A 14,656-nucleotide genomic window follows, 5' to 3' on the forward strand; every position below is an offset into this window, starting at 1 on the left:
ATTCAAGTGAAGTATTTTATATAAAAAAGAGCTAAAGAAACTATATAGATCAGTGCATTTATTAGAATTAAAGCAAAAATTATCCATTGATTTCAAAGAAACAAATGGGCCAAGAGAGGCAGAGATTTTGCTATGACCTTGTCAGCATACAACTTCTCATCATCTGAGAATGGATTCTGTAATGGAACGAATTTTCTATTTTTGTGTTAATTTGTTGGCAAATTTGAGGTACTCGGTGAAATTTTGGGTCACTGGTTTCCACTCCCTTATTGTTCATGAGGGTGTCAATCGTGAACTAACTGTTTGGAAAATAATTTGGTACTACTGAGTATGCATAGACTTTTTGAACAGGGTATGCTATACTCTGAATGTGATCAAGTACATAAGCTTTGCTATGAACCTTTACATGCTTCTGTAATGCTTACAATAAAATGTCTGTGGTATGGCCAGCCAAGGACAGTAGTACATTGCAATTTTTGGCACTCATCCTGCTCTAAGATTTGTTAGCAAATTCTATTAACTTTAAAGCAGTTTCTTACTTGATGTAAGTTACGTACAACTTCCAAGATTAATTCAAAATTCCTATATATACAGTTTATATACTAACTATTGTAAAATGAAAGGATTAACTTAAAAGTCATCTATTATTGATTTCATCATTGGGAGTTAAATTATTTCTGCCTTTTCTTGGTAACAGAATCTTAAAGCTACTTTCCACCCTATGTGAGCACAGGTGCAAAGTGGGTGATAGTACAGCAAGGCCAGCAATATAAAGGTATAATGGGGAAACAGGGTGTCTAACCCTTCTTACTAATCAGGCTCACGTCAGGTTTCTCTAAAATTTAAGTTCTTTTTCCTCCTGCTTCCTCATTTTCTAAAAACTTTGACTTAAAGATGTAAATCTGTATATAACTGTGCCACCTGTTGGCGTCCTTAGAGAGGGAACTTTGATGTTGAAATTCCCCTTTCTAGGGGGTTAGGTGGAGTGTAAAGTACTGTACGTTTTATGAAGTGCTACTTCTTTTTCTGCTTGTAATGACTACTTGATTGGCTCATTATTGAAGGTAAGAGGTGGCGCCAAAGCTCAGTTTACCCACTTTATGGGAATAAAGCTTTGTGAAAACGTCTGCAACTTTAACAGAAGCATGTTTGCAAATGTTCTTTCCTTCTTATCCTGCTGTTTCGTAATTCATATAATGTGCTCTAGGTTGCTATTTTCTCTTCTTACTTTTTGCCCTTCTTTTTTTTTTTTCCTGCTCAGAAACTACACATCTTCAACATTTCTCCTAACTTCAGATGCAAAGGCTTATCTGGGGTTTTGTAGGAAAGTGAGTGTTCTTTTGAAACATATTTGCTGGTTAATAGCTTGCTGGGATCCATGTGCATTCCTATGCCAACATCATTGTGAGATAATTGCTTTTCAGTTGTGCAACATAAATTATCAGCATTTATCACCATAAATTTCTGAGAGAGTTATAAACTGGAGCATTGCAAGCTATGGTATATCCACAATATTAAATATATTTACATATAAATTCATCAGCATAATGTGTCCTTATTAAATCAGTTCATCTAAGAAGTTATAATGCTTGTAATAATTTTATCACTTACAAATCCAAATAACAATTAAAACAGTAAAATGAATTACTTTTTAAACAGTTTAGTTGACCATGGATTATAGTGTTGAATACTCAAAGGTAGAGATATCTGCTTCAAGATAGGGGGAATTAAATTTATAAATGTATGCTATTTGGCAGATGAACATTATTAATAATGAAAATTTTATATGAACTGTAATTCTTTTGGTTTTAACTTGGTTTTCTTGCCTTAGAAGCTGTCACATTTCTGAGTTGCATCACTTAAGATCCATGATTCATACCGTTTCTCATATATACAAACATGTTAGTCTGTTTTGTAAATTATTGTGTATATAATGTTTTGTATTTAATAACTTATTACCATTACATAGGAGAAACAACTCTTTCTCTGCTACTAGTGCTGTTTGGTAACTTTTATTGCATCTTTCTTTGTTTGTCTGTTTATAAGGGGAATAGAGTAAAATAAAATGAAAAACGTATCCTGGCATAATGTACTTTCCGTAAACTTAATTCAATACCTTTGATTTTCTTGGTGAAAGAAATATGGTATATTTTTCTTGGACAGCAAAAATGAAGCTGGGCAAGATAGTGATCAACTTAGATCTTAATGTGAAGGACCTAGTCAAAGTGGAGATAACTGAAGCCGAAACGGAACTGTTAGGATGGAAGTATATTGTTCAATGTTTTTGTTATGATATTAGAATGAAAAGTATAATTATTTATGGAATATGCTGGGGAGTTTGAATGATTAAACTGAGTAAAACTCAGTAGTACAACATGCATGCTTGCGAGCTTAGGACCAGCAAGAGTGCCAGCTGTAAATGAGGGATAATCCTTTGAAAACAGCTTAAGAAGAAAGAGATTGGGTGAATTTGGTCATGGTAGTGTCGTTATGAGCCATCTAAATAATGTGGCAGACATCTAAATAATGAGGTGTGAGTAGTCCTGATATGTCTGAATAAATGTTTGCAATAGGCATAGGAAAGTATTAATGTTATAAGGTGCCAGTAAGACCACATGTGGAACCCTGCTGTATACTTCTCATCAGTCATTTTCAAGAAAGTTGAATTGAAATGGGAAACAAGTGCAGAAAGGGCTGGTAGTATAACTAAGGGAATGGTGTGCTAATGTCATAGGAGGAATCCAAAAAACTTTGGTTTGTTTCTCTAGGAAAAAAAAGGCACAGTAGGGATGCTTGGTCTCTATAAATATATGAAGGGGTAAGCACTGCAGTGAAAGAACAGTGGTTTAAGTAAAAGAACAGTGTTGGCCCAAAATTCAATGGGTATAAATTATCCATTAATAAATTTAGCCTAAAAAGAGAAGGACATGGTGGTCTTCTAAATTTAGTCATCCGCAGGGACGTGGAAAGAGTTTGGGAAACGGCTGATAGTGAGACATAGAAGAGGACTAGCATGGGTTACCTTCTTCCTCTACAGCTGGCTATCTGGTAATTGATAAATATTGTAATCCTATCAGATTGTTGCTGTGTAAAGAGTGAAATGTTGGAGCTTGATGATGGAGAGATGAGAAGGTATGTAATAGTATAGATTATAGGAGCTTGGATCTGGTTTTTCCCAATGGCGTGTTAGCTGGTCAGTCATTTGCTTGAGTTAGTGTAACTTCTCAGTAAAGCCTATAAAAATATGGAAGTTTCTTTAAAAATATTGTTTTAGCTCTGAGACAAAAAGTTTGTTTTTAAAATGCGGTGTATAGTATAGTAAATAATTGCTGCTTAGGCTAGATGACTGAGTGGTGAACAGAGAAAAAGGAATAAAAAATGGGACCCAGTTAATATGTGACCTGAATTGTGGTTTCTGCATTGTGTGATTAGTTCGCTTATGGATAGGTCATGAAAAAGCCATTCATCCAGTTCTTTCTTAAATGAGGTGTCACAGATCACACTTTTTTGCACTGTAGTCGGGAGCATCCTGATTATTTGAAGCAGAGAATGTCTTTGTTTAAGGATTGCAGGTTTTGATTGACTGTGTCATGTTCAAGATCGTTTTTTGCAATTATTCAGCATGTATAGTTACCCGTTTTGCATCTTCAATGATAAGTTTTGTGTGATACTCTCTTGGTGTACCTTTAAGCTTTTGTGGCATTCAGACTACAATTAATTTTATTCTGAATTGCTTTGTGTTTGAACTGTGATGAAAATAACAAGTCCACACAGCACTGACAATTCATTGAAGAAAGCACAAAAAATCAGCATCTTGAAAAGTGATGCTTAAAAAAAAGTATTTTGTGTCTTTTTTTAAATTTACCTTTCATAAATGAATGAAAACAATGTGCACCAGTGACACTCTACAGATTAGCCTAGCTTGGTTTAAGGCAGGAATTTATTTTGTTGTAGTTAATTCAAAGGGCATGTGTAGATATTTTGGAACAAATACGTTTTCAAGCATCCAGATATTTTCAGTGATGAAGTATTAACCTTATACTTGGGACTGAAAAAAAAATTGCTGTCAGCTTGAGAAGGGACTGTATTTCCTGGGGGGGAAAATCTGTGTCTTTGATCATTGTTAGGTGCAGTGCTTTGTGAACTTCAACCTGACGTCTCTGAACAAGCTGCCAATTTGTGTAGCTGTTTTGGCTTTCATTAGAAGACTTGATGAATGTGGGCCATCAAACCCATGTTGGTTCAAAAAAAGACTTCATGCCATATGAGACATTTGTGTGGCAGCAAATAATACCAAATCGTCTCCACCAAATTTGTTTGCTCCTTCTGGTATATGTGTATATTAGGATGATTATAAGTATGGATGGTTTTGCAAAGTCCACAAATGACAAGGTGCCATTTTACTTTAAATTTTCTGTTTTGTTTGGAGCTCAGCAAGGAAATACTGTACAGGAATTTTATTTTACTTTTTGCTCTCCCTTTCCTTTTCTTTTTTTGAAAAAAGACTGCTGATATAACATCTGCTTGTTATATATTTAAAGAACTAATGTGTTCCTCCCTTTATTCTCTTTTGCTGTCTCCCTCCCTATCTGTTTTTCTCCAAACTGCTGCTTTCATCCCTACTCCAACCAGCTTGACTTCCAGGTCAGTATTTTCTGCTCTCCTACTTAATTGCTCCTTCCTCAACCAAGGTTTTCATTGATATTTCTTTTCTTTTCTTTTTTTCCTGTCTGAATTCCATATTAATAACTTGTGTTTGCTTTTTTTTTTTTAAATGTTAGATACTATTATGAGGTTCTTGGTCATTCCACTTCTGGATCAGAAACTTATTTCAGTAAATGAATGCTTTGTCAAAAGTTTTTAAAAAAAACAATGCTCATTAACAACATACTGAATTCATATGTTGTTTGGTATGAAGATTTTTTTTCTTTTTTCAGTTTTATTTTTATTATCTTTGCTTAGGAATTCATCTTTCAGAAAAGCTTATGGGTAGGCAACCCAACCAAATAAGTCATGAATTGGACAATAACAATAATATATGAAGAGATTTATACTTACACTCAGAGATTTTGTCTTACTTTTACTGCCACCACTTTTACTATTATTGCAAACATAATAGGACAAGTTGGAGTGGTTCAGCTTCTGGTTCAGAAACTTCCAGCTGTTTGTACTGGCCAGATTCTGGACCAGTACGTAACTGCAAGGGAGGTGTATGGGTATGTGTATATTTTCTGTGCAGTGTTTGTATACCGTGTGTTCTGGTCAGATGTAAGTTTTTCTTTCTTCCACATTTTAGGTTAGTTGTGCCAGCGTTTACTCTCATGTGTTGTTTTTGGGTAGCATGTTTAAAGGATTGGGTAATGTTCTCATGGACTGAACAGATGTAGATGCCAATTTTCTCCGCTCCTGGGGTAGCCGGAGTCTTTCTCAGACGTCAGTCTTGTGACCATAGATGAAAAAATTATGAACCTAGGAAAGCTCCTGTCCTACTGATTCTTTTTCTTTTCCAAGCCTTGTAGAGTTCTCATGACTTTTCCCTTTGTGTAGTACATGCGCCCCAAAATATTACTTACTAAATTGAACAGTGCTGCAAGAACTACCATGAGACCTGAGATCTGGTTTATTCAGAAATTAGCTGAAGATCTACTGTGGTTTTTTTTTTGTATTAAAATGCAGGTATATTTGGCTTTCTAGTAGAGGATTCTATGGTTCCAAGAACCTGGACAGAGAAGAGGCAATTGAGATGTGCAAATTTGATTTTGAGCAGTAGAAAAAGTTTCAGACTGGGTTTTGCTGAAACCACAGCCTTGGAAAATTGCATTTGTGGATGTGCATCCCAGTGACCTATGTGGGAAGATCTGAATATTTTATTTATTTTACCATTGTGAAGGAAAGGGTGAGGATGGAGAAAGTTTACGAGACTGACTTTATAGACAACTTTTATTCTGTATATCTATAATTTAAGAAGCATGGATTAACAGCTTGTTGAAAAAAGTGAAAAGGTGTAGTGTTAGATCACTGCAGTACCTGTGGTGAGTAGGCAGGTACATTGTGATGTAAAGGTTAAAATTTTTTTTAACTATTTCAAACTTAAAATAACATATAAACAAAGCATAAGAGCAAAAGAAGAGCAATGAACAATAGGAATAAGACATTCTTTCACTGCCTGTACCTGTATCAAACAGTGACTCTGAGAGCCTGAACGTAATTCTTGTACGTTGTCTTAGCTGCAATCTGCAGGATGGAAGGAAGGCTTTTCCTTTTTTTCTATCTTGTTTTACTTAGCATAGGTCCAGAAATTATTTACCTCAATAAATGATAATGGTCAAGTGTTTTGACAATATCAAAACATGATGTGGCTAAAATGTAGCTCTCCAGAAGTAAGATTTACTCCATTTCTTCAGATGCCTTTTCAAGATAGCTGAGTACATACAGGTTGTACTGTGGGTTTTTCTATAGAAATTCTTAGGCAAATGTGATAATTTTTTCCTTGTTGTAGAGTTATTAGAGTTCATTTGGAAGAACTTTGAAAGCAATTCCCTATAAAGTCAGGTAGATTTTCAATTATATGACTATAATCTTATGACATTACTTATCAAGTATTCTTACACATTAATATGTTATCTTGTGGTGTGTGTTCAAAGTAAAAAATGATCCAGTCAGCATTTTTTTCTCTTAATGTATGTAGTTGGTATTTTTTCTTTTTCTCATGCTTATGAGTGACTATAATGTGTCTATAATGAAGTCTTAGAAAGTCAGAAAGTCTACCTATTATCTTAGAAACTGAAGACTTTATATGATTTGGATTATTACAGGCTGATCTGTTTCTGCCTTTCTCCACTCCTTCCTAGTGACAGGTGTTTAGGCTAGTTCCATACTCTAACACTCATTCCTTATTTTTCATTTTTCTGAATTAGGTGATTCAAACTTATGCAAAGTTTTGTTTCCTGTGCTGGAGCAGCTTTATTTTAGGCAGGAGCAGTCTTTGGAATAGGCTTTCAGTCACTATCAGTGTAGAATGTGTTTACGTTTTCACAGACCAATTGAATTGGAGTAAAAAGGAGGGAGTAAATTGCAAAGACTTTCCAGGCAGATAGTTTCAGGTGTCAAAGCTTTGCGTTTGCAGATATGGTTCCTGGTATCAGGTGTCATGTGGCACATTTGGCTAGAATTATGGCAAATCTCCAGTCTGCCCTTACGACATGTTCAGATCTGAAGTTTTCAGCCCTTTTATGGTAATGCATACTTTTTGTACAGCATTAGTCTCTCTCCACATAGAAGCAGAGCTCTCCAATTTGGGAGAGTTTTTGTATCTTAGTCTCGAAACTGAATTCTCATTTGCTTTCCAGAGAGCATTCGAATGCAGATGCCTTGAAACCGTCTGGCAAAAGGTGGTTCATTATTAAAACATTGATGAGACAAGATATTTCTTTCCTGTGTTATCACGATCACCAGTTACTTTCCAGACGGCAAACTCTGTTTCTGCAGTTTGAATCTTACTGTTTTGCTGTAATGAACTGCATGAACACTGATTGACTTTCTTTTTATTGTATATCTCCTACAGGCAAATTTTAAAGTACTTGAATGGGTAGTTATTACACCTGAGTTGTACAAATACTGAAACAGGTTATTTTCAGCCTTTCTTTCTGCCACTAATTAATTAGAGGCATTTGCTTTGGAAAAGACTTTTATGAAGTTAGTATCTGAATGATCACTGTGGCATTTCTATCAGAACATATTCAACATTTATTGAAAATCTCACTAGCCAGGGAGAGCTTAAAGAAAAGTATTATGTTATGCGGTTGTCATTATGGTTGGTTTCACTGGAATTCAATGATTGGTATGCAGAAACATTTGTTCAGCAGTTGGAGGTGCAATTTCTGTTATGTTTTATTAACCTAAAAAAACAGCTGACCTTATTGAAGCAAACTGTCCTCATAACCCTGCCAACTTTCATCCCTGGAGTCTTAGATAAGTCGTAGCGTATGATTGGAGTTTATTGTAGGATTTCAGTGAAGTGTTAAGGTTTCACAGCTTGAATCATCATTAAAGTCAGAACTTAATTTAAGAAACAGATCTATTAAATATTTAATTTCTGCTAATATATATATTCTCTGTTGCCATTTTATTCATCTTTTTTATACAGACTTTTTAGAATGATTAGAAAAATGTTTCATAACCTGATGTGCTATTGATACTGATGACAAACAAGAAAATAAAATACATTATTATGTAAATATGTGTATTTTTATATATATATGTGTGTGTGTGTGTGTTTCTACCTACATAATAAAACAAGTTCTAAGCACAAGAAAGAGTTCTATAACATTGTTTTCATTTAGCTTACAGCAAATTAGATACTCCCCAACCTCTTCTGCCTGTAGATAAACAGGAGATGGATATTTTTTCCTACACGTGTAATATACTGATCAGTGCTAGAAAATTTCCCACCAGCCTCTGATGTTGGCCTTTCTAATTGCTTCCATGGGAGGCAAAAGCTCAATGAGATGTGCAAGGGAAGGTTTAACAGAGTTTTAAATTTAACTTACTAGCCTTCCACAGTTTTGTCAAATGTCAGTTTGATGGTTCCAAGGGCAGAGTGATATGTTGTTCGAAGATAATTTCCCTGGAGAAAATGAGATAGTGCAGTAATGAAAACTGAGAGAATCTGTGATATACTTTACTCTTCAGAGAGTCTGGTTTGTCTGAGTGAGAAACATAGTTGTCATACTGGGTAACTGGCAGATTGTTGTCATGTCTTTCTCTTATAGTCTGTTGGCTATATATACAAAATTGCCTTTTAAACATTTTGAAAGAGATGAAGATTTGATAAAGATCATTTGCGTTTAGCTGATTGCACATACATTTTTAATTTGTGTATATTTACATTTCATTTTATTTAAGAAATAGTAAAGTAGAAAGTGTATTTCATTGGAATTGCATTTTATTGAAAAGAAAAATGAGTCAAATCATCATCTTTTACAAAATAAGCAGAATACATAGAGATAAACAATGAAAAGGTACCATTTATCACCGTTGTGACTACCTGAGGTACAATGATGTCAGGATGTCCTGTGTACAACAGAGGTGCGTGTGTGCGAACAGACATCGTGAGATAGTACAGCTTACCCTCAAAAAGCTGTGACTGAAAAGAGACGGAAAATAAATTCAAGATTTGCACTGTTGGTGGAATCACCTCTTCCACTCGTGTCATTTGCTTCTATAATGCAGGAGCAGGCTGACTGGATTGAAATGCTCTGATCTAAATTTATAATAATGGGAAGTTAGTATGTCAAAACAAGAAATTGTACAAGGTGTACCTGATTTATGTGGAGGTCTGAAAGGGGTTCTGCAAAAGCATGGGAAGTTTGGTTTATGTATTGAATGGAATGGCCAGATTGATCCTGAGAACTGCTAGGTTGAGCCAGGAATTGCAGTAGAAGGATTTGATTCAGAAGGAAATTGCAGAGAAACATGGAGTGCAGCAGAGGAGGTTTGATCCTGATTGCTCTTAGGCTGAGGTGGACATGCTATGGAGGAGTTGGATCCAGAGAACAACTGGAGTCAGGAGTCGTTAAAAAAGAATTTTATCTGGAGAACAGCTGGAAAAGACCTGATGAAGCAGCAAAAGGACTGTAACTCCTTTGTCAGATATTAGGCAACAAACTCTTTTCAGTTACTGCTTACAGTTATTCCTAATGGTATCAATTAATAAAATAGCTGAGCAAGCAATTGCCATATTAAATCAGACCAAATATCCTTCTCATCTAATGTCCTGTCATCAGCAGTGTTAAAAAAAAAAAAAAAAGAAAAAAAAAAGCCATAAGAAGCAAATGCAGACCAATCCTTGGTATACAAGAGAGATGTGTGACAGATGAGTCTTCTGGTACGGATTTCACACATGTTCATATAAAATGTCAACCAATAAGAATGTGCTGAGACAGACAGTAGTGCAATGCCCTGTATTGGAGTTTCAGTGGTTGCAGTGCAGATCATGTGTTGAAACAAAGTGATATGAACCATAATTTGGAAAGGAGACTTTGGTAGGTCTTTTTCATTCATGCGTTATCCTCATGTGGATATTTGTAGCATCTCTGTAGGGCTTTGAAGGGAACTGTGTCAGACTAAACACTTCTTAAACAGAGATTTTGGAAAACTTCCCAGAGTGTGTGCTAGGTAAACCTTTCCTCCCACGTTTTTGTCTTTGAGGTGAGAAATGTTGCTTCTGTGACACCCACATTATTTCTACCATGAAAAGTCATTGGTTCTCTCATGGCGATCATATCTTCTTGCAGATGCTTTTGGAGGAAATGTACTTGTCAAACTGCAGCAATCTGACTACTGAGAAATCTTAGGCCAGGCTTCAAACATTTGAAATGTTGAGATTTAAAGAATGAAAGGAGGATTCTTTGTATTTGCTTTGTTTTTTGAAGCATTAGAATCTTCTTGGTGGTGTTTTTTGAGACCTATCGATCTGTGTGGGCTGCAAGCTTGCTCCTTTGTATGAAACTGAAATAGCCATGTAATCCATTGATATCAGAAGCTGGGAATATAAGGAAAACATTGAATATACTAAAATTCGTTCTTCTTGATGACTGGCAACTTGACATTATAGCATTTTTTCATTCAGTTGGAGAATTAGGGATCTGTGAATCAAATTATCTGGAGATTGTTAAAATATTGGCTATTTTTGGATGAGTTTTCAATCATTGTTTGTGCTGGTCATCTTGATTCCAGTACTTTACTTTATATTGACACAGAGAGAACAAGGAGGGTGCTTCTCAGTTCTAGGGAGTGGGTGGATATGAATGGTGGCATGGGGTTTGCCATAGTCTCAGCTTCAGGTGAATGATAGAAAAAAGACCCAAAATTCTCTTTCTACAAGAAGGCAAAATTAATTTCTTGTGATAATCTCCTCTGAGATATATAGCAGAACAGTACTCATTATTATTGAAAGATAAAGTCAGTTTGGTCAACGTTAACCTGCGAGTATTCTCTTCTTCCAAATTCTTTTGTCCAACAGGCATCAAACATTTCCTCAGTTATATTATGCTTATTCCATGAGGGAAGGCCTCATGGTCTTCTGCCATCCTTCTCAGCAGTAAGGCCAGTCCAGCGCCAGTGCGACGTCTTTCTCCTGTCTCTGCAGCAGGCATCTGCTCAAGCTTTTCTTCTTATCCTGTATGGGAAAAGACATGCTAAGGAAGCTACTCCCATTTATGTCTATACAGTGACTGTCACTGTAGAGTGGATACGTATTTGTTTCAGGTACACCAGTTCTTTTCAGTGAGACAGAGAAACCCTGACTGCTGGTTTGAAGCACCTATGAGACTATTCATTTCCTCCCACAAAATAAAGAGTTGAATAAAACTACCACTGTAAAATTGAATTTGCAACGTAGGTCAGCCATAGGGAGATAGGTTATGTTGGTATACATGTAGGTATGTACAATTTTGGAGTTTAACAACTGTAAAGGCAATTTGTTCAGGCAGTTGAAGTCCTGTCCCTGCTGCTTTTCAGTAGGAAGTAGAGAGGGGAAAACATAGTTATTTTGCAGGGAAAAGGCAGAGAGTGGGGATAAAATCTACTAGGCCTAGAAGCAAAAATGTGAACCAAGGTTGTTTTTATAGGACGGAGTTATTCAGGCATGTGAAGAAATAAATCCTTGGGATTTGGAGGTGAAGTATTCCTCCAAGTTCACCTAAGGTACATGTTAGAATTTATTATCTGATTCATTTTATTGTTTAGAATTTAAAACTAAGTAAAACAGTAAGATTTTTCACTTCTCTGGTCAGCAAACATAACCGAGAAAAATGAAGTTTTTTGCTAGCAGCAGCAAGAGAGGGGAGGGAGGGTACAAATTAAATGGTATTAGCATAATTTTGCTAAACATTCTTTATTTATGTCTCCCACCACACCTACATAGGTGTTGGATTTAGACAAAATGTAGCCTTTATGATAACACATCCTCATTTTTCTTTGTGGGAATTTTTTTAGAGCCTGTAAAGAATTCATCAGGAGATAGATTCTGGAGCGACCACTGTTTTCACTCTTTCACTCACTCTCCCCCCTCCCTTTTTTCCCCCTTCTGGATAGAATTCCTGCTTTCTTCTTTGAAGTCTGTCTAAAGAAAATTTAAGAATGATTTTAGAATTTAGTCCATGGGAAGTCTTGCTGCAATGAAAAGACATTTTTTTTTGTAGGAAATCTTCATTCAAAACATTTTACTGTCATATATGCTTATGTGTTAGTCTTGTATTAATCCATGAGTTTTTTATGTTAGTCTGTCAAAAATTTACATTAAAAGCAGGAAGACTTCCAAATTTGAAAGAATCAGAAGAGATGTTATTTAAAAAATCGTTTTATAGCTGAGAAATAAAAAATGGCAGCTGATTTACACTAATGTTATACTTTAGTAACAGATGAATCAGGATGAGCCATGTCCTCCTTAAAGCAGACAATCATCTGGCCACTCATATTCTCAGAGCTTCACTGCATCGGGTAGTGCTGTGAAATAGTATAAAAGAGGCTGTACAGAGAAAAGATCACAATTTTTGGCATCATTTTTAATGAAGCAACAAATATTCATAGCAGCTCTGTCATCATATTGCATATAAAGAAGTCTGAATAACCAAAGACACAAACCCCAACTGAAATAATTACTCTGGAGCGGTAACATATTAGAAGTAGTAAATTGCTTAATTACAGCTTTGGAGCTTTCTTAGGCTCCATTCTACATATGTTGCTTGTTTTGTGGGTGGAGTATTTAGTACCAGTGGTGAATACGCACTTTGTTTGTATGGATCAGTCCTGATAGGGCTCCACCGAAACAGTTCACACTGATGTATTTAGCCTTGCAACGTGTATATAATTTTCTCTGTTTTGAAGATTCCCTGTTGGGAGATGGAACAGGCAGCTGCTTTGTACCTTTGGGTTCTCTCCCTTGTTGCTTTTTGGTACTGTAGTGGTGACACATCTTACCTCAACGAGAATTGTTCTTTCTCCTGTCAACTTTGGGCATGGTAATTCCTTGCTCTTAGCATTGCGCCAACGATGAAAGGCAGTGGCATTCGGTGTTGCTGCCATGGGACACGTTTGGTGGTCACAGAACATAACCACTGTGTAGGATGGTGAGCTGGCTTTGAAGCTTTGCAGAGTAGTTTTTGTTTACAAGGAAAAAAGGCAAAATGCTCATGAAATAAAATATTATTTTATATGTTAATAAATTTTAGTTCCATTCTGCCTGTGGTTATGATTATCGCTTCCTGCCATTTTATATCAGTGCATAAAATTACATGAATGATTCGGCATGGAACAGGCAAGTGATTGTACTTGAACACCATCTGCATCCTAGAAGAGTGCCAGGCCCAGTATCATTTTTTACAGTCGGGGAAGTAAGAGCAAGGATGAAAGTTACTTGGAAGCTCAGCTCTTTGGACGTGTTGGCTGTATCAAAGTAATTAACTTCTTCACGGTTGGAATGGTTGTTTCTCTTTTTGCATTTTAAGTATATTTCAGTTGTTGGTCATCATGGCAATGGTATTAGACAATAAAAAGAAAGTAAAGGGTAAGCATAAGGAACAAATCAAAAATTTAAAAGATGTTTTGAATACTACTAATTCTTTAGGTTGTAGAATATAAATCTGGATTAAAAAAACAAACCCCCCAAACTGGAAGTTTTTATACATTCAAATGACAGCAGAGCAAGATATTACTTTGTTTTTTATTAGCATATCATAAATTTTAAAATGACTGAAGTCTAATTTATTAAATAAATTTAGCAGACAACCACTAGGGCTTTTCTTAAGAAAAATTTTGGTTATTTGAAATATGTCATGTTTTCTTCGTCATGTCAAAATTTCAGCCTATCATGCATATAGGTTTTCTTATTGTGATGATACCTATTTTCCCCAAACAAGTCCATCTATGGGTTGTAAGTGAATAAACAGTGTCCCTGTGTATTTCTGTCAGGAATGTGTCTGTCAGTAATGCTCTTGACATCTCTTGTGATGTTTACAGTTTGCTAGAGTCTAACCCATCTTTGGTTTTCAGGCTTGTAAATGGGTGGTAGCAAATTTATTCGTATTCCAGCAAAACACCAGAAATAGTACTTAACTTTGCTCCTATCTCAATGGGAATTTTATCTTACAGATTTTGGGGTGGAGTTGGATCTTAATTTTAAAAATTATTTAAAAAAACCCTCATGCTGTTGTTTCATAGGCTTTGCTCAATTAATAGATCAAATGGGAACGCGTATGCACTTTCAATTTTTAAGACAGTGAGAACTGTTGGAAATATTTTTGCTGAGCCTTGCTGAAGTAATGTCATTCAGAATGGACACTCACATGGACAGGATTTACAGGATCAGGTCTTCTGCATGACTAGCTACTGAGATCCAGAGTGCCCAGTAAAGTGTTAAGATAAAGTTTGTTGTTCATGTACATGAATCCTTTGTGAAGGTGCAGAATATTTATAAAGAAGAAAGGCATGATCTGTTTTTTCTTAAAACTTTAAAAGCACCATAATTTTTTCAAGCAAAGACCTTGGTAAAAATCTTCCCAATGCATAAACAGAACAATAGGTGAAGAGGTTTGAATATTTAAAATCAATGTGCAGGGTTAAATTTTAAAATAGATTTTTGGAGACTTTCTTTTTT

General features: G+C 35.6%; 1 protein-coding gene across 1 annotated transcript in view; it reads left to right on the forward strand.

Moving 5' to 3' along the window:
* Positions 1 to 14,656, forward strand: part of ERC2 (ELKS/RAB6-interacting/CAST family member 2) — a 495,023-nt gene that overhangs the window by 249,772 nt on the left and 230,595 nt on the right. Inside the window, exon 14 of the mRNA XM_067303579.1 lies at positions 4,633 to 4,644. Coding sequence (XP_067159680.1) covers positions 4,633 to 4,644 — 12 coding nt within the window. The remainder of the gene's footprint in view (positions 1 to 4,632; positions 4,645 to 14,656) is intronic.

This window comes from Apteryx mantelli, chromosome 12, assembly GCF_036417845.1.
Source record: "Apteryx mantelli isolate bAptMan1 chromosome 12, bAptMan1.hap1, whole genome shotgun sequence".
NCBI lineage: Eukaryota > Metazoa > Chordata > Aves > Apterygiformes > Apterygidae > Apteryx > Apteryx mantelli.